Source organism: Equus quagga, chromosome 19 (assembly GCF_021613505.1).
Source record: "Equus quagga isolate Etosha38 chromosome 19, UCLA_HA_Equagga_1.0, whole genome shotgun sequence".
NCBI classification, from domain to species: Eukaryota; Metazoa; Chordata; class Mammalia; order Perissodactyla; family Equidae; genus Equus; species Equus quagga.
In genome coordinates this window covers 17756837-17775768 of record NC_060285.1, presented here as the reverse complement: position 1 = coordinate 17775768, position 18932 = coordinate 17756837, and the positions used below count along the sequence as shown (strand labels likewise).

The 18932-nt window shown below is 36.8% G+C and overlaps 1 protein-coding gene across 2 annotated transcripts in view; it reads left to right on the top strand.

Moving 5' to 3' along the window:
• Positions 1 to 503: 503 nt before the first annotated feature.
• WASHC4 (WASH complex subunit 4) overlaps positions 504 to 18932 on the top strand; it is a 57348-nt gene continuing 38919 nt past the window's right edge. The window contains exons 1-13 of one of the 2 annotated variants that reach the window (XM_046646197.1): positions 504 to 614; positions 3431 to 3570; positions 4486 to 4539; positions 4636 to 4701; positions 5457 to 5502; positions 5960 to 6027; positions 8864 to 8946; positions 10520 to 10562; positions 11023 to 11126; positions 12919 to 13039; positions 14379 to 14502; positions 14609 to 14736; positions 15575 to 15735. In XM_046646197.1, coding sequence (XP_046502153.1) covers positions 554 to 614; positions 3431 to 3570; positions 4486 to 4539; positions 4636 to 4701; positions 5457 to 5502; positions 5960 to 6027; positions 8864 to 8946; positions 10520 to 10562; positions 11023 to 11126; positions 12919 to 13039; positions 14379 to 14502; positions 14609 to 14736; positions 15575 to 15735 — 1199 coding nt within the window. In that variant the 5' untranslated portion in view covers positions 504 to 553. Of the gene's footprint in view, positions 615 to 3430; positions 3571 to 4485; positions 4540 to 4635; positions 4702 to 5456; positions 5503 to 5959; positions 6028 to 8863; positions 8947 to 10519; positions 10563 to 11010; positions 11127 to 12918; positions 13040 to 14378; positions 14503 to 14608; positions 14737 to 15574; positions 15736 to 18932 lie in introns of those variants that run through there. The other variant, XM_046646198.1, reaches the window with a different exon arrangement.

Below are 18932 nucleotides of genomic sequence, written 5' to 3'. Positions count from 1 at the left end.
GTGTTCTTAAAGTAACTTCTCCTCTCTCACAGCGGTTTTTTTCTCAAGAACAATCCGCACAGGACGCGCAGGACGAGAGCGGCAGGCACTCCGATGGAAGCGACAGGGAGGGCAAGAAACACCGGCTTCTTGGAAGAAGCGCCTGGACAGCGACTTCCTCGAGGACCACGCCTTCCTGTTAAGCCCTCCCTCCATTAATTTTGTCCCTTGAGGCCAGACTGAGGAAGCAACACTCCAGGTATTAAAAATGGCCTCGAGACAGCAGGGCGAAATTGAAGCTATCGCTGTGGCATGAGAAGAGAAGTCAACAGTGGCGAGGCCCCAGCAGGAGCGGCGGACACGGCGAGAACAGCCATGGCGGCCGCCTCCGGCCACCGCGGAGGACTCGCTTTCCCAGCGGCCCCCGCGGCTCGCAGGGGCATTACGGTCAACCCGCCCTCGCGAGGGGAGGCGGGGGTGTGGCCGGAAGTCACGTGGTGTGACAGCCTCCGGGGTGAGGCGGCCGTCGTCGCCTGGGCTGGTTGGGGCTGTGACTGTGGGAGGCGCCGGGGTGATGGCGGTGGAGAATCTTTCGCCAGACTGGGAGTTCGACCGCGTTGACGACGGCTCACAGAGTAAGGGAGCGGCAGGGGTGGCCGCCCCCGGCCCGCCTGAGCCCCGGCAGCGCTCCTGCGGGAGGGCTCTGCGTCGCGGTGGCAGCTCAGCCGTCCGGGTCGGGACCCTTTCTGCCCCTTGCAGTGGGAGAGGGATGCGCTCTGGAGCGTGACTTTCGCGGATGCGGGGTCCCGCCAATGGCGGGTCAGGCTGGCCCGGTCAGGGCTCGGCGCTCGGGGCGGTGACTCTCCTGGGGAGCCCGCGGTCCCCGTGCGCGGCGTCCACTTTCCGCTGCGCGGAGGGAGGCCGGGCGGGGCGCGTCCATGGAGGCCGAGCAGCTCGGGGAGCTGAGGCCGGCCCAGCCCCTGGCCTCCTGGGGGCTTTCGCCAGATCCCTCGAGCGTTCAGTTCTAGAAGAGGCTGAGCTCCGGGTTCCTGTTTCGGTTTCCTGTTTTTCTTCTTTTCCTCCCAAACCAACTTTTGGAAGTTTGAGCGTGTTTTCCTTCCCGTTCTTAGTACCGTAGAAGATAGCGAAAGAGAACCCTTCACACGGTAAAAATAAACACGTGAATGTCATTTTATCTCCTTCCATGCCTTTTATTTGCGTTTAGTGGTATTTTTAGGGATGTCCTGTAGTTGCCATTGCAGCCAGAAAGGTTTCAAACAGTCCAACAGATCTGTTGCAAATTTTGCTTCAATAAATCGAATTGTCTGATTTTAACTTAGAAGTTCAGCCAAAAGAATCTAACAAGTTCAGTTCCACGCAGCAAAATTTAGAGGCCATCTAATTATTTTAGTGAAACTCTAAGATCAGTAGAAGTTGGCAATCTGTTTCTTATTTTTGGTGATATTAATCTGTATAAATGATATAAGAGATATTGGGATATACCGCTTGTGAATTAGTTTTTTTAGTGCGTTTTCTCCAAAAGCTGAATGTAATTTTGAAAAATCACATGTGAATTTTGCTGAATTTTACAAAGACAGACTCATGTACAAACTTACATGTAGTTAGGTTTTATTAGCCTCTCAAAGAAGTATGAGCTTAATTCAGAATGGTTTGTAGTTTTTCACAAAATGTTCCATGAGATAATAGCTCTTATGCAGCATAAAAAACAATCTTGGTGATGAGAAAATTCTTTAATTTTTTTTTTATGGAGAAGATTCTGTGTTTACTGTTATAAAGTGAACTGCACCTTATCATGTATGACGTTTAATGGACAAAGTCCCCCTACTCTAGTATCTTCAAAAAATTGGGATGTAAATATATTATTGGGTTTGAAAATGGTTCAACTTAGAGTAAAATGATCTGATTCACTCAACAGACGGAGCAGGCACCCTGCTAGGTATTAGAGATACGAAGATAAAACAAGGAATGCCGTGTGTTGGAAGAGAGAAGCATGTAAAGAGGTGTTTGGAATTTTACTCTTGAAGAATCTTACTCAAATCTCTTTATTTTAACTTTTACCAATTTTACACCGATTCATTATCTTATCAGCAAGGAACTTTGATGTTATTATGGATTATGTATTGCCTACTACTTTGTGAATTCTCAGACCAAATGAGTAATTTATTGGCGTGTTTTTCTAGTGTTGTCATTAAGAACTCATGTGACGGTTGAATGCAGCTTTCGTCATTTCCCACATAACTGAGAATTAGACATGTCCTTGGGATTCTGACAATGTTACGCGGTTTTTAATTTAAGCTGTAGAGAAGAGAAGACTTCTCTGTGTCTGGTTTTCATTAACTTTTGAACTAGACTGTTTTTCAGAATTGCCTGGATTAGTGCTATAATGAGATAGGAACACTGATCGACTAAACTGATCCACCTGGTTCAGAGCGTTAGCTGCAAACCAAGGCAGAATGGGGAGCTAGGTCTTTATCCTTAAAGAGTCAGAACGTACTGTGTTGTGGTGGCTTCGAATTACTAATTTGAGGAGAGTAAAATTTTACTTTTTTAAAGAAGGCAAAGATTGAAGAAAGTTATTCACATCAATAGAAGAAACTGAGTTGGAGTTGAATTTGCTGCCTTTGAAATAAGTAGGGAATTCTTATGTATAAGGTGGAGTGTTTACTTTCATTAATTTTGCTAAATAGGGCTACCTTTCTTGTCCAGTTTATTCTAAGGACTCTTTAGAGTCATCTGTTAATGTGTAAATTCTGTAAAGAACAGCACACTATTCTGTACTTAGTATTCTTTACTGGCTTTTCCAATTCTATTATGATAGTTAAATAATTAAAATCTTTGTAAATTTTGGGCAACAGAGGAATAGTATTCATTATGATGAAGTAAGTCTAAACCCACTTTAAAAACAATATTTAGGTGTATTTTTAAACGGTTTACTGTGTATAGAATTAAGAATTATGTTTTAAAACTTTACTTCTATGACAACATAGAATCTGTGTTCTGTGACAAGATTTTTGCACTTGATTCTGGTCTTGAGTCTTTTTTTTTTTTGCAAAAAAGTTGTTTATGACTAAAACAGAATCAGGACATCGAGTTGCATGAGGCATATTCAGGTTGTTTAAAAGCTCTAGATTATGGGGTAAATGGGATAGTGACTTTTTCGTAGTACTTTAAAGTTATAGTCTTAAGATGGTATCCCTGTGTGTGGTGACACCTACTGCTTTGAAAATTATTTCGTCTGTCTGGAAAAGATTGAAAGCTGAATTATTGTTTAACTTTGAAACTTTATTTTCAGGAAGTCCAGACATTCCAAAGTAATGCATTTAACAATGCTTACTATCTACTTTGCTGTGACTTTTGAGATTATTTGAAGTAAACATCCTGTAATTGATTACTTGTTCTTCTCACATGCTGTTTTAAAATTTAAATTTAGAAATTCATGCTGAAGTCCAACTGAAGAATTATGGGAAGTTTCTTGAGGAGTACACGTCTCATTTGAGAAGAATTGAGGACGCACTAGATGATTCAATTGGAGATGTTTGGGATTTCAATCTTGATCCTATAGCATTAAAGGTTTGCTTTTGTTTTTTAATTTTTGTATACATTTTCAGGACATACTGTATCTTGAAAACCTAATTGTTAAAAATGGAACATATGTTTTTATTATTTGGAATCTAGAAACTTAGAGAATAATTGCTAATTTTCTTTCCTCTAAGCCGTGCAGGTGTTTTTGCTTTTGAAGGAATGACACAAACTGAAAGCTGTTAGTGTCCAGGAATGACACAAACTCCAACTCTTTGAGCTAGCCTTTCTTTTTCATCATCAAGAACAAGAAGAGGGTTGGAATAGAATGTTCAGCCTTTATTTGTTTCTTATTGAGGTTGTTTTACATACAGTGAAATGCATAGATTTAAAATATACTGTTCAATGAGTTTTACCAAACACATATACCATGTAACTCTTATCGCAATCAAGATAAAGAATATTTCCATCATTTCCTAAAAGTTCGGTTATGCTATTTAGGGGATCTTAATGTGCGAGTAATTTTTTAATGTGTAAAGTAAGTCATCCTGCTCTCTTCCATTTTGAGGTAGTTCTGTCTTGTTTTATCTTTGAAACTGTTGCCTGTTACCACTTAAATAACTAATGTTTATTGAGCATTTATTATGTACTAGACACTGTCTTAAGTCACATATTGACTTTTAAATAAAAGCTGTCCTGAGATTCATTCACATAGCATACAATTCTTTGGTTTTAGTGTATTCACAGAATTGTGCAGCCATCACCAGAACCAAGTTTAGGACATTTTGCCACCCCAAAAAGAAATCCCATACCCGTTAGTAGTCACTCTCCGTCTGGGATGGAGCTAGTGCTGAGTACAGGGTCTAACACAAGTTCACATAGAATAGAGCTAGTCTCAATTTGTCTATTTAAAATTGCAAGGGTTTTTTTAAAATTAAAAAGTGTTCTTTTCCTTTGTTTCTATAGCTTTTGCCTTATGAACAGTCTTCCCTTTTGGAACTCATAAAGACTGAAAACAAGGTACAGATTCCTAAACCTAAAAATCCATTTTTTAAATGCTTTGGTTATTTGCTGTAATTTACTTTTCTCTTTTATGTTTTTTACTCATGAAACTAGGTCTTAAACAAAGTCATCACGGTTTATGCTGCACTTTGTTGTGAAATCAAGAAATTAAAATATGAGGTAATTATTTGTACTCTTAAGATGTTAAAAACATGATTTGAAAGCAAATAGGTGCTTACATGTGTACAATGTGTGTAAATATTTATTGAATGTTGAATGAATTATTTATTTAAAGTAATAGTGACTACCATTCACAGAGTACTTAACTATGTACCAAACACCATGCTAACTAACCCTCTTAATACTTCTAGCAGCCCAGGGAGGTACATGAAAAATAGATGAGGAAACTGAGGCTCAAAGGGGGTGTCACTTGCCTCACACTTTGCTAGTGGTAGTAGTTTGAGTCTGGGTCTGCATACCTTCGAAGTCTGTGTTACCTGCCATATATACTGAATGTCTAGTTATAACTGACTTTTGAAAAAAGCTTTGAATTTTTAATATATTTTGTGTTTCCTTACCCATGACCCATTAAAACTCTGGTGGATGTTGGTAAACTTCATTTTTTTCCTCTACCTTTTTGATATTATATGGTTGTTTCTTATTTCCCATGAACTAATGGGAGGATGTGAGACTATTACAGTGGTCAGATAACACAAAGTAAAGCCTAAAGAAATCAGGAAGTAACTTTGAGTATCTTTGGTACTCTAAAGATAAATTGAGTTTACCTGTATTGTAAGTAGTTTTGGAATTTAAATGAATTTGTATGTAAGTGATGTCGTCTTCTGCTTATTATTTAGTATGGATAACTAAGAGAGCTAAGGAATTTAAAAACAAAACAGCAACCTTTAAAATTACTTTATTTTTTTTTTGAACAGGCTGAAACTAAATTTTATAATGGCCTCTTATTTTATGGAGAAGGAGGTAAGTTTTACAATTTCACGTTGTAATGTTGTGATGGCTTTTTTAACATTGAAATGAACAAAAAGTTACCAGTTGTAGGACTACCATGGTTATATAATGTATTAGTGTGAGAAAATAAGCCTTCAGATTTTTTGTTGGTTTGGTAAACAGGTGAAAAAACCTGAGTGACAAAACAGTAGCAAATTCTCTAAAATCTATTTGTGATATTTTGGTAAGTTACAAAGCACTGTAGGTGGATGAGAATTTTCTTTGAATTCATTAAATGATGAAACAGATGGTTACTTCTAATTGTGTGATTAATGATTCTCGTTTTTCTCTTCAGTATAAAAATTCTGTTTTCAGTACTGTGGAGATTAAAGATGTACTAATGAATAAAAATGATTTAGTTTTCTTTTTTGGTGTTGATTGATTTTAAATTAAAAAATTGAAATATGATTCTTCATGTTGCCTTTTAAAGCTACAGATTCCAGCATGGTGGAAGGTGATTGCCAAATTCAAATGGGGAGATTTATTTCATTCTTACAGGTAACTGGTTTTTACTTTTTATTGAGATTTTTCTTTGAAAGGTTTGAGTAAATTACACATAATAATCATAATTAACAAGAATTCTTCAAATGCTAAGAATGGTACTGTGAGGGTAAGACACTTAGTTGGCACTGAATTACAGATAAGGAGATCATAGTTCCTACAAGATTTTTACAGCATTTTTAGAGAAATTAGGATCAAAGTAAGTTTCTTTGTATAACTTCATTTACGAACAGTTTGTCATCGTGCCTTTTGGAATAATTTAAACTTTGTGCTAGGTAGGAAAAGATAATTCATGTCAGCAAAGTTGTTGATGGAGATGATTAAGCTGTTAGTGAGCAATGATGAGGTTGTACGATATGACGAAGCAGAAATGGGAGATAAGGAAAAGGAATCCGTAATCCTGTCTGCCTTCTGATCATTGGGTATGAGATTTCATACATTTCACTGAATCAAGCATGCTGGTGTAGTGTTCAGATCTGTAATATCTTTACTACTTTTTTTGTCTACTTGACCTACTTGGGAGCAGTTTGTTGAAATCATCCTCCATTATGGTAGATGTCACTCGGTCCAGTCCAGAAAACAAATCACACAAGTTATTTCAAAAGAAGAGGCTTAATACAGAGAATGGGTTATGTGAGAGCTGGAGGAAAAACTTGGAGGAAAAAGGGGAGCAGTGAGGTCATCCAGAAGAAGCAGATTCCACCTCTACATCTAGGAAAAAAAGGGCAAAGGTTAGGGTTGCCAAAATCTGGGAGCTTGGAGGAGGAGCCCTGTGGAATTCAGTGCTCATACCTCTGAGGAAGCCATGCTGCCTGGCTGCTGCTGGTCCCTCCGAGAGGGCAATATGAGGCTGGTTCTGTAGTGTAGAAAGAAGCTGGAGGCTGGAGCAAAGTGCCCTTGCAGTCCTGCCTGGATCGTGTCGAGAAAAACAGGAAGGGGTAGAAACCATGTCCTTTTCCTGCCTTCTAGTCTCCTTTGAGTGCCACCTGTTGATAGAACCTGCCAGGAAGCCTGCTGGGCAGGAGTCTAAGAAATAGAATTTGTAGGGTCCCAATGAATGTGTCAGTTTCTTCCTCTAGTTTTATCAAATTTTGCATTTCTTATTTTGAGGATATTTTATTTGGTACATTCAAGTTTAGAATTGTTAATCATTTCTGATAAATTGGATCTTTTATCATTATTTGGTGACCTTCTTAAGCTATAATAATTATACGTATAACTATATAAATGTATATTTAACGTACAGTAATGCTAATAAAGTCTTTTTTGTCTGATATTAATATCACTGTCCCAGCTCTGTTTAACATTTTCTTGATTTATCTTCATTCTTTCAATCTTTTAGTGTCATTATGTTTTAGTTGTGTTTCTTTAAAACTTCGTATATCTGAATTTTGCTTTTTTTACAGTCTGAAAAGTCTGTGTTTTAATTGGTTAATTTATTCTATTTCTGTTTCTATCTTATATAAATAGTCTTATATATCTGGACTTGTTTTTGCCTTTTTATTTTGTGCTTTCTATTCTGCATTTTCTGTTGTTTTGTCTGCTTCTATTAAACTTTAGAAATTTAGTAAGTGTAAATCTAGAGCTGTTTAGGTAAAATTGAAATACATTTATTTTCATTTTCAAAAACCTTAAATTGGTTTTGGATTTCACTGACAGCTGCATAAAATTCCATTTGTAAACATTCAACAAATGTTTTATGAGCCTAGCGTGTGTTAAAAACTGTTCTTGGTGCTGGGGACATAGCAGTGCACAAAATCAACAGAAATTCCTGCTTTCATAGAGCTTAAAATTTAGAACAGCCATAGGTTTAATCAGGTTTTAAATATTTTAGGATGCCAGCTGTTTCTATAGATGTACAGGTGGAGAGCTTCTGCAAAGAAATTTTCAGGAGGTGTGGGATATGGTAGATGCAAGTTAATTATTTAGTGACAAACATATTGCTGAGATAATTTCACTTGCTGTGTGCCAAGCCTGTTTATAGATAAGGTTAAAGGTAATAAACATTTGAAGTTGTTTCAGAGTGACTTTGGGAGACCCCTTCCCCTCATTGTCATACTTTCTAAACTGGCAGCTTTTGAGCTTCTTCATTCATTCGGATGTTCATTCATTTATTCAGTTAATAGGACAGAGATTTATTGAGAAGTAGAGGGTTAGCTACCATACTAGGCAGTGGATATTTAAAGAAGGAATGAGACCGTCTCTGTCATTTAGGAATTATGTGAGTAACTAAAACCTAAGACTTAAAATAGATATTAAGATTAAAATATAAAAAATATGTAAAAAATATATAAAATATTTATTACAAAATATAAATAAATAGATATTAAGGGGCCGGCCCGGTGGCACAGCGGTTCAGTGCACACCTTCTTCTTCGGCAGCCTAGGGTTCGCCGGTTCGGATCCCAGGTGCGAACATGGCACCACTTGGCATGCTGTGGTAGGCCTCCCACATATAAAGTAGAGGAAGGTGGGCACGAATGTCAGCTCAGGGCCAGTCTTCCTCAGCAAAAAGAAGAGGATTGGCAGCAGTTAGCTCAGGGCTAATCTTCCTCAAAAAAAAAAAATAGATGTTAAGATTAAAATAAGATGTTAAGATTAAAATATAAATGAAATGCTGTGGGTCAAAGAGAGAGAAATGACCTTGGGATGCAGGAGCTGAGTTGAGAATTGATTGCTGGAGGGATGCTTAAAGTTGTCTGGTTGCAGGGTTAACTGGAGATTTTATTGGAAAACTATTTTGTTTTTGTTAAGCATTGTTACCATAAAGTTCAGTTAGAAATGGTGACGTTTTAAAAGCAACTTTCTAACATATACTCAACTTGTCGTTTCAGGAACTGTCTTGTTTTGTTACGAGGTGCTATGAAGTGGTGATGAATGTAGTCCATCAGTTGGCTGCCCTCTATATCAGTAACAAGTAATGGATTTTAGAAATAGTTTTGCATTTATAATAGAGATGCAGGAAATGTTTTTCTAAAACTAATTACCTGATTAGTTCTTTGTTTATTCATTCACTTATTCAGCATTCTTTGAACATTCATGGTCTTTCAAACACTACTTGATGTGTATGATACATAGGTTAAGATGACAGACTTTCTACTGTGGTGAATGAACTCATCATCTGTCTGAATGAGAATGTTGACAGAATAATCTTAAAGACATTTGATTATATAGAAAAAGGCTAATAAGGGATTCGTACGTGCACCGTGTTTCCTCTCCTAATTCCTTTCCTCTCTCCTTTACATTGAAGGTTCCCTGGCTCGTTAGAATCCCATGAGACTTTTCTTAAACTACAGAATCTTGGGGAGTGGGGCTAGGGAATCTTCATTGAAAAAATGTTGTGAGTAATTCTAATGATCTTCCAAGTTTGGGGACCACTCCCCTAAATCAAGAAAAATGATCAAATTTTCATAGAGCCCTTACTATTTTGACTACCATAAAGTGACATATCACATTTGATTAATACTTTATGCTTAAAATTTTCTCCATTTGCTATTATAACCTTACAATAATTTTGTTTAGGCATCTGACTAGGGATTCTCAATTATGAGATGAGATCACTGAGGCCCAGAGGAATATTTGCCTACATTCCATAGCAGTTTAGGTACCATTCTTTTGATCGCCAGTCCATTTATTGTTCTTCTTACTATACCATGCTGCATCTTAACTCTCTTTATAAACTGGAGGACTGTGTTAACTGTTTCTCATTCTCAGGTTTTTTCCCTTGGCCAGGTGTTTATTGATGTTCTGTCCTTGTACTGAAGGCTCTCCTCATGGCAGAAGGGAATGAGAGCATAGCTCCCCCAACCCCTGCAGTACCTGCCCGAGAAAGATGAACTTATTTGAATTTTGTGTTTAATTTTTAAAATATTTTATCCTGTAGAATATCTGTATGAGCTTTGATATACAAGTTCTATCTTAAATTATTTATTTACTGTTGAGTAAATTGAATCTCTAGGAAGTAAAATTGAATTATCCCAGGGCTTTTGACTTTGGTATAATCCTAGTTGTATGCATTATTTTTCAGTATGGGTGAGAACTTAGATATAAACCTGACTAAAGAGAAGACTAGTTCCAAAACACCAGTTTGGGTAGGAAACAAAGATTCTAGTAGGGAATTGAGAAATTCTAATAGTTTAGAGAAAAATGAATATCGGTTTTGTTACTTCTCTACCTCCGTCCGAAGCTAGATCCTTAGGTTTAAATGGCTAAGGTTATTCACGGGCCATATGTTGTCATAGTCCTACCCAGTGAGTTGGGTATAGGCAAGGATAGCCCAGACTTTGTGTGTGCAAATTAGTTCCCCTCTTGGGAAAGTGGAATATGGTGGTAATTCCTTGGTTCTCTCAAATTTTAGTGACTAAAGTCTAAATAAAGATAACCATTTTAAAATTCCAAGAGCTTCTACTGCTGTGTGTTTTCTTTAAAATAAAAATGAACTGTGACAGAAAGGAGAATTTTTTTTTAACTTGGGTGTTATTTTATTACAGGATTGCACCCAAAATTATAGAGACAACTGGAGTTCATTTTCAGGTAAAAGTAATTTAACTTGACCCGTAAAACTGTAATTTTTACTATATTTTAGTTTGGAGTTTGTATGATTGGAGAGTACAATTGTAGCAACTCTTAATGGATATACGTATATTTTTTTGCATTTATTCTCTTTCATCTGTGAAGTTGATGAGGCATTACTGACCCACTGTTGGTGTAACTCTTCGCTTTTCCCAGTCCTGGCCCGATGCGGCAAGTGGTCTCTTTGGAGAGTGGAACAGATACCACAATTAAGGATGAAATATTGGGCGAAGTGTTTCTCTATTAAAGGCTAATTTTTCCATCTGAGGATCAGTTATTTCATCTGTAGCTTAATACACTGATTTGCCCATTGCTTTAACTAATTTAGAAATTAGATCAAGTGTGTTTAACTTTAAAAATCCACATGAAGCTTAACTTCTAACTAGTGGTTAAATGATAATCATTAAAGGTTTTTTGACAGACAATGTATGAGCACTTGGGAGAGCTACTAACAGTTTTGCTTACCCTGGATGAAATTATTGATAATCATATCACATTGAAAGACCACTGGACTATGTACAAAAGGTGAGACAATTAAAATAGTTAAAATATTCTCTTACTTTGTGGTTAATTATTAGTAAAGAGTAAATAAATATAAAGAGTGCAGATTATTTAAAAGACTTGGAGATCTATATTTAGAAGGATCTCACGAGTGTTTTTACGGAGACAGTAACCATTCTTTAATTGCAGCTGGGTTTGTTTGAGAGTATGATATACAGAGCATCCTAATTCTTAAAGTGTAGTCGAGTGTTAGTTTGAATACCTTAGGGTTCAGATTTATTTTTTTCTTGGGTTCTGTTCATGTAACAGTTGTTTTTCCTGAGCTTGGTTTTATTTCATTGTATACTCCAAGACTTTTAAGTCAAGATGTTTTATTTTAGTCAATTATAAGTATTTATTAAATGTATCTAGAGAGAACCAGGTATCTGAATTTAAGATGATATAAAGGGGCATGATTAGAAAATTAAATATATCAAGATTGTTTTTGTTCAAACTTTCAAACGTGTACAGCCAAACAAGAAATACGAACATAAAATTTTGATTTCTGGGAAAATTTTTTTTTTAATTATTATTGTTTTTTATTGAGTTATTGATAGGTTACAATCTTGTGAAATTTCAGTTGTACATTAATGTTTGTCAGTCATGTTGTAGGTGTACCACTTCACCCTTTGTGCCCACCCCCCACCCCACCTTTCCCCTGGTATCCACTAAACTGTTCTTGGTCCATAGTTTTAAATTCCTCATGAGTGGAGTCATACACAGATTATCTTTCTCTCGCTGGCTTATTTCACTTAACATAATTCTCTCAAGGTCCATCCATGTTATTGCAAATGGAATGATTTTGTTCTGTTTTGCAGCTGAGTAGTATTCCATTGTATATATGTACCACATCTTCTTTATCCATTCGTCTGTTGATGGGCACTTAGGTTGCTTCCACGTCTTGGCTATTGTAAACAGTGCTGGAATAAACATTGGGGTGCATAGGACTTTTGGGATTGCTGACTTCAGGCTCTTTGGATAAATACCCAGTAGTGGGATGGCTGGATCGTATGGTAGTTCTATTTTTAGTTTTTTGAGGAATCTCCATACTGTTTTCCATAGTGGCTGCACCAGTTTGCATTCCCACCAGCAGTGTATGAGGGTTCCTTTTTCTCCGCAACCTCTCCAACATTTGTTGCTATTAGTTTTAGATATTTTTGTCATTCTAACGGGTGTAAGGTGATATCTTAGTGTAGTTTTGATTTGCATTTCCCTGATGATCAGCGATGATGAGCATCTTTTCATGTGCCTATTGGCCATCAGTATATCTTCTTTGGAGAAATGTCTGTTCATGTCTCCAGCCCATTTTTTGATTGGGTTGTTTGATGTTTTGTGGTTGAGTTGCGAGAGTTCTTTATATATTAAGGATATTAAGCCTTTGTCAGATATATGACTTGCAAATATTTTATCCCAGTTAGTGGGTTGTTTTTTTGTTTCAATCCTGTTTTCATTTGCCTTGAAGAAGCTCTTTAATCTGATGAAGTCCCATTTGTTTATTCTTTCTATTGTTTCCCTTCTCTGAGAAGGCATGGTGTCTGAAAAGATCCTTTTAATACTGATGTCAAAGAGTGTACTGCCTACGTTTTCTTCCAGAAGCCTTATGGTTTCAGGTCTCACCTTTAGGTCTTTAATCCATTTTGAGTTTATTTTGGTGAATGGTGAAAAAGAATGGTCAATTTTCATTCTTTTACATGTGGCTTTCCAGTTTTTCTGGGAAAATTTTTAATTTAAGAATTTATTAGGCAGACTTACGATCTTTCTCCTGATCTTCCACAAGGTTGCTGAAATCTGTCCATCACAATCCTTCCAAATTTGGAATTCAGGAAGAAAAACTGAAGCCATTTGAAAAGTTCTTGCTGAAGTTAGAAGGACAGTTACTTGATGGAACGATATTTCAGGTGTGAGAGCTGCATCGGGCTATCATAAATGGGCGTATGTTAACATGTTCACCGGTTTATGGCATACTGTTGAATATGTTTTTGTTTAAAAGTGCTGTGGCTTAACACATTGTTGTGTACTAAAATATAATTATTTCAGCATCTAGTAGCAAACAAAATAGTGTAGTAGTTTTATTTGGGGTAAGAGTTTTTTTTTTAATTATGTAACAAGATAAAACTATTCAAGGATTAAGATCTAAGCAGTCGTGTTAAATATCGTGTTTGTTGTTTTTGCCCTCTGCTTTGGCAGCCCGGGGTTCACAGGTTCAGATCCTGGGCGTGGACCTATGCACTGCTCATCAAGCCATGCTGTGGCAGCATCCCACATACAAAATAGAGGGAGATTGGCAAAGATGTTAGCTCAGGGCCAATCTTCCTCATTAAAAAAAAAAAAAAAACAACTCTATTTAGTTCGTCTAGGCTCAGGGAATATAATCTGGATCTGCACAGTCCAGGTAGCTTCTAACTGTGTTTGGCTGTTTAAATTTAAATTAATTAAAATAAAATAAAAAATTCACTTCCTCTGCCACACTAGCAACATTTCAAGTGCTTAATAGCCACATGTAGTCTAATCATTATACTGTACACCTTAAGTTTACCTGTGTTATATGTCAGTAATATCCCAATAAAGCTGGGGGAAAAATAGCCACATGTAGTTTGTGGCCAACCATCATATCAGCACAGATGTAGAACATTTCCATCATTCCTGAAAGTTCTGTTGGACAGCACTGCTTTGGGTCGTATCCACCAGAAATTGCATTATATTCCATGTAAAATCTGCTTCAAGGTCACCTTTATATTTTACGTGATCATGGTTTTTGCAGATTGATCCCAACTCTTGTTTATATTAACTATTAGTCCATTAGATTCAAAGGGTAATGTTTTTTGTCACTGATTCCTTTTCCAGGAGACATTTCTACACATGCTGTAATCAAATGCTAGGAAAGTAATTGTAAACAGAAAAAGTAAATTCTACTCTCAGAAGTGCAAAGTAAAATAATAAAACATGTTTTCCAGTGCTTCATCACATGTGTCTTCTATATGTCGCTGAGCATCACTGTGTGTACCTCTTCCTGTAGAATTATAGATTTTTGGTTCAGTTTGATTACTTTCACATAACTGATAGTCAAATATGTGAGTACGTAGACATTTTCCATTCAGAAGGATTTAGATATGAGAGCTTCAGTGTTAGTAAAATTAAAATGATGAATGTAGAAGTTTATCACGTACTCTAGATTTAAAGCTGTTTATTAGCTTATTACTGAGAGTCTAAATTTCCCTTTAAATGTTTCCTGTCTAGGCCTGTATAGAACAGCAGTTTGATTCTCTCAATGGAGGAGTGTCTGTGTCAAAAAATAGCACTTTTGCTGAAGAATTTGCACATAGTATTCGCTCAATTTTTGCTAATGTAGAAGCCAGACTTGGTAATGTAAAATGCATTCTTTTGTTTTTGTTTATAAAATTTGCGTTTCCTTAAAAGCAGAATTTTACGTGTATTTGTTCTGTTTCTCTCTCATGTTATTGTCTCAGGAGAACCGTCTGAGATAGACCAGAGAGACAAGTATGTAGGGATCTGTGGACTCTTCGTGCTGCACTTTCAGATTTTCCGAACTGTTGATAAAAAGTTTTATAAGTCTTTATTGGACATTTGTAAGAAGGTAAGAACCTGGAACTTTCATTTTTTTCAGTTGCATAGAGTAAAAAGATTTTGGATAAAACTGGATATTTTAAAATGTAGTTATTCCTGCTTACAAAAATAATTTTTGTAATACTAATATTTTGTAACAATAATCACAAAAATAATATCATTATATTCATTTTTTAAGTCCAAGCATTCCAGAAATAAGTAGCCCAGTAAATGAAAATACCGTATACTTCCACGTCATATAAACCTGTATTAGTGGATGTTTTCCCAGGTTTTTTCCTATATGTTAACTTTCTATTACTGTTACTACTTTTTCCTCTTTTTCTTTCTCTTCTATTCTTTCTCCTCTTCTCCCCATTCATTCTCATTATTGAAGTAGAAAAAATTTAAAATTTTTGAATTCACATCCATGATGTGGCACCTGATTTCAAAATTGAAAATTTAGTTTCTAGAATCAAGTGATATGTGACTATGAGAATCCAGCCATTTTTGGTATTTGTTTTTTTACTAACATAGAATGAAAGTCAATGTCATGAAGATTCAAGTTTCTATTTGCTTTTTGCGTATTTTTATTCATCTGAAAAGCCATGAGAGTGTGTAAATGTGTGTGTATGCATGTGTGTGTGTTGTTTAATATTTAGGCAGAATAAAATTATCGTCGTGCTCCACACCAGATATAGAAATGCCTTAACTCTGTGCCACAGTAAGATAATTTGTCCCATAATATATTAGTATTTTTTATGATTATTTTTTCTTGAAATAGTCTTCCATTTTGTACTGTAGAACTATCAAACAGCTTATTGTTTGGCCTGCATTTAATGATTTCCCTCTCCTTATGTTCACTATTTCAGGTACCAGCCATCACTCTAACTGCTAATATTATTTGGTTTCCTGATAATTTTTTAATCCAGAAAATGCCAGCAGCTGCCAAACTTCTAGACAGAAAAAGTCTTCAAGCCATTAAAATACACAGAGAGACTTTCCTCCAGCAGAAAGCTCAGTCACTTACCAAGTAGGTTTTATAAGCACCCATAATGAAAATATTTAGATATTTTGTATTTTCAAATCTATACTGATTCTAAATATATGGGAAGCATTTGAATGATAAGATCAAATGTACTTACTCACTACCAAAGAAAAGATTGGACAATCTCTAGGAAATTTGTTTTCTAGGAGCTTTTTTTGTTTTTTAATGTTTTAGGCTTAAACTCAATTTAAGGTTTAGGCAAATTATACCTTTTGGAGATATATATGCACACATATACACTTACTTTTTATCAGATACATTAAATATTTTTTGTCTAAAGTAAAGTCTTTGCAGTAGATGTCATTTGATGACGTTAAAAACATTGTGTGTCCACGATTCACTGATGATTTTTGGAGGAGTTGACTTTAATTTGATGCACTCCTTTCTTTTCCTTTATTTTTGTTTCTATGAAAGCAGTGTTTGCACATAGTTAAAAAGTCAAAAAGTGCTAAAGGTTTAAAGGGAAAAATAATTGTCCCCTAATTTCCCCGCTGTACCTCAGTCCTCCCTAAAAGAACGCTTTTAACTCTTAATTTATTTTGCTATTTACATCCTTATTTTTTGTTTAACTCTTATTATGTAAATTTTCAAATATACACAAAAGAGAGAAAGTAGTATGAAAAGCCACAATGTTGCATCACCTAGCATCGACAATTCAATTTATTGCACATTCTTACTTGAGTACACTGCTAAAATCACATGGTGATCTGGGTGAAGATTTTAAGTGAAATGACTCAGGATTCTGCCACTGACCCTGTGCTAGACACAGTTTTTATCTGTGACATGGTTAAAGGGTAATAGAATACTTGCCGCCTTCTGTTGATCTTTACTTTCGAGGGGAAGTTGGACCAATGCTACATGGCGGGGGAAGGAAAAATATGTCTGTAGGAGATCCCCTCAGGCATCTCTTAGGCCTCTCAAGTGCTGTGATTAAAGTCAGTGGAAAAGGACGGCTCGGTTCAGGCAGGACTACTCACGGCAGAGACTTCAGAGATCTCTAATCCATTCTGAAACAGAGTTGAGGAGGGATAAAGATGGAAGTTTGCATGTAGGTTGAAGAGTTGAATTCAGTAAACAGGGATCAGGTTTAGTAGTGATAATTAAAAAAAGATGTGGATATTTTAGTTATCAGAGGCATAATATTCTTTCACAGTGTGATACAGTTGCTAAAAATGCCAGTATCTACTTAGATTACATTAGTAACGATACCCAGGTTATGGAAGCTAATACTTAGAACATCTAGCCATGGAAATTGGTAGTTCCATTGAATTCTTATTGGTCAGGTCATAGTTGATGTTTGATGGTACCACTTTTTAAGAGAGCTACAATCTGTAGCATCCCTAGCTGAAGCTGAACAGGATGTCAGAAGATCTGAGAACTCTGCCCTTTGAAGACTCACTGAGGAGTCTCTGTATAGTTTGGCCTTTAAAAGAGAAATCTGAGGAATGTTATGGTGGGTTTCTTTAAATATTTGAGGGGCATTCAGGTTGAAGACGGAACTAATGTCTAACATTTGTCTAATATTTGAGAAGTTGCGGGAGTGACTGAGAACTGTCCCAGTGAGGCCTGAGTTCATGATAGAAGTGAAAAGGAGGCCATATGGCACAGTTTCCCTGTACCCACACTACTCACTAGACCCCAAGTGGCCAAGTGCCCCAGCTGCCTCCTGACTCGGGTCCAAGGTTTGTAGGTTGCTGCATTTTTCTTTCCATTCACAACCATTTTGATGCTGGAAATACTAACTTTAGAGGATAGAGGTGTGAACCTTTGTTTCAAACCCCCCAGTTGACTTAGAAGTGTTGGCACTGTTAAATGCTTTGTATTGGTGCAGGAGATTTTTTTTCCCTTAATGTTTTTTCTGTGCTTTGAAATGAAGCTGACAATCTGACGACCCTTGGCCATTTTTGGACTTTCTTTGCCAATTAACTTGATTTTTAAAACTTGAAGCAGTTTCGTTTTTATGTATTTACAAGAGACGAAGATTGTCTGGTGTCTGGAAGTAGGAGTGATGAGTGGAGTGACAGACAGGCCGTTGCTTTATCTTGCATAGTCTGATCTAAAACTGAGGGGATTCTCTTGACCGTGTATTAGCCTTCTTCATAATGTTGTCGACATGATTGCCATCAGGGTGCTCTGTATTCTACGCCTCTTCCTTCTGTCCTTGCTCAGGACCTTTCTGTCCCCTTCTGTACATCGTATCCTTGCTGAGTCCTGATCGCAGTCACCTCCTCAAAAGTGGAGGTGTTACCCTAGGACCACGCTCTTTCTCTGTGTTTCAGACTTTTAAATGGAATCATCCACAAGTCAGATAATGCGTTTTAGCACCATTCAAAGTGAAGCCAAAAGTACAACTATTGATGTCTTCTGTCTAATGGAATCCTGGCTCAGCAGAAATTATTTTTCTCAGATTTGATGCTTGGGTTTCACCTCCTGAAACACGTTTATTAAAGATTTTGGCATAATCCCTCTTCAGACTGAGTTCTTGAGATTGTCAGATTGATGGCAGTGTGGCTAGCCAATAAACCACCTCAGTGTGGGATTCTAATCTTAGTCAAGTGGGTCTCTTCAGTCCGTTGCCCTGAAGAGCTATCCTGTAGCTGATTCTGACCAGCAATAATGGGACATTTCTCTACCCTGTCTAACTGAAGAAGGTTTTTTAAAAAGAGTTGGTAACATCAGATCCCACAAGGGGAATTGTCCATTTTTTTCTTATGGGCTAAAAGTTCCCATTTTGAGTGATTTGAGACGCATTGATAGAGTGGTTTAGTGTTTGTAATCAGCCTGCATAGTAGAATTATATTATTAATTTAGTCTTTCCGGGTGGGAGAGCTTCCTAGATTTGGGCCTGAATCTTGACTTGGCTGCATACTAGTTGTATGATCTTGGGCACAATACTTAACTTTCCCTGTGTCGGTTTCCTCTTCTGTGAAATGAAGATCATAATACCGACGTCAGAGGTTAATGTGAGGATTGAAGGAGGTACTTTGTGTAAAGTGCTTAGAACAGTGGCTGGTATATAGAAAGCTGTTCAATAAATGTTGGCTTTTGTATTCAGATTCTGACCACTTTCATTCTCCCATTCTAGTTCAAGCTGTCAATCTCTTTCTTCTGCTTTATCATAGTAGCTTCCTAAGTGGTTATCCTGTTTTTATCATTGTCCCCTTTATAGTTTATTTTTAACA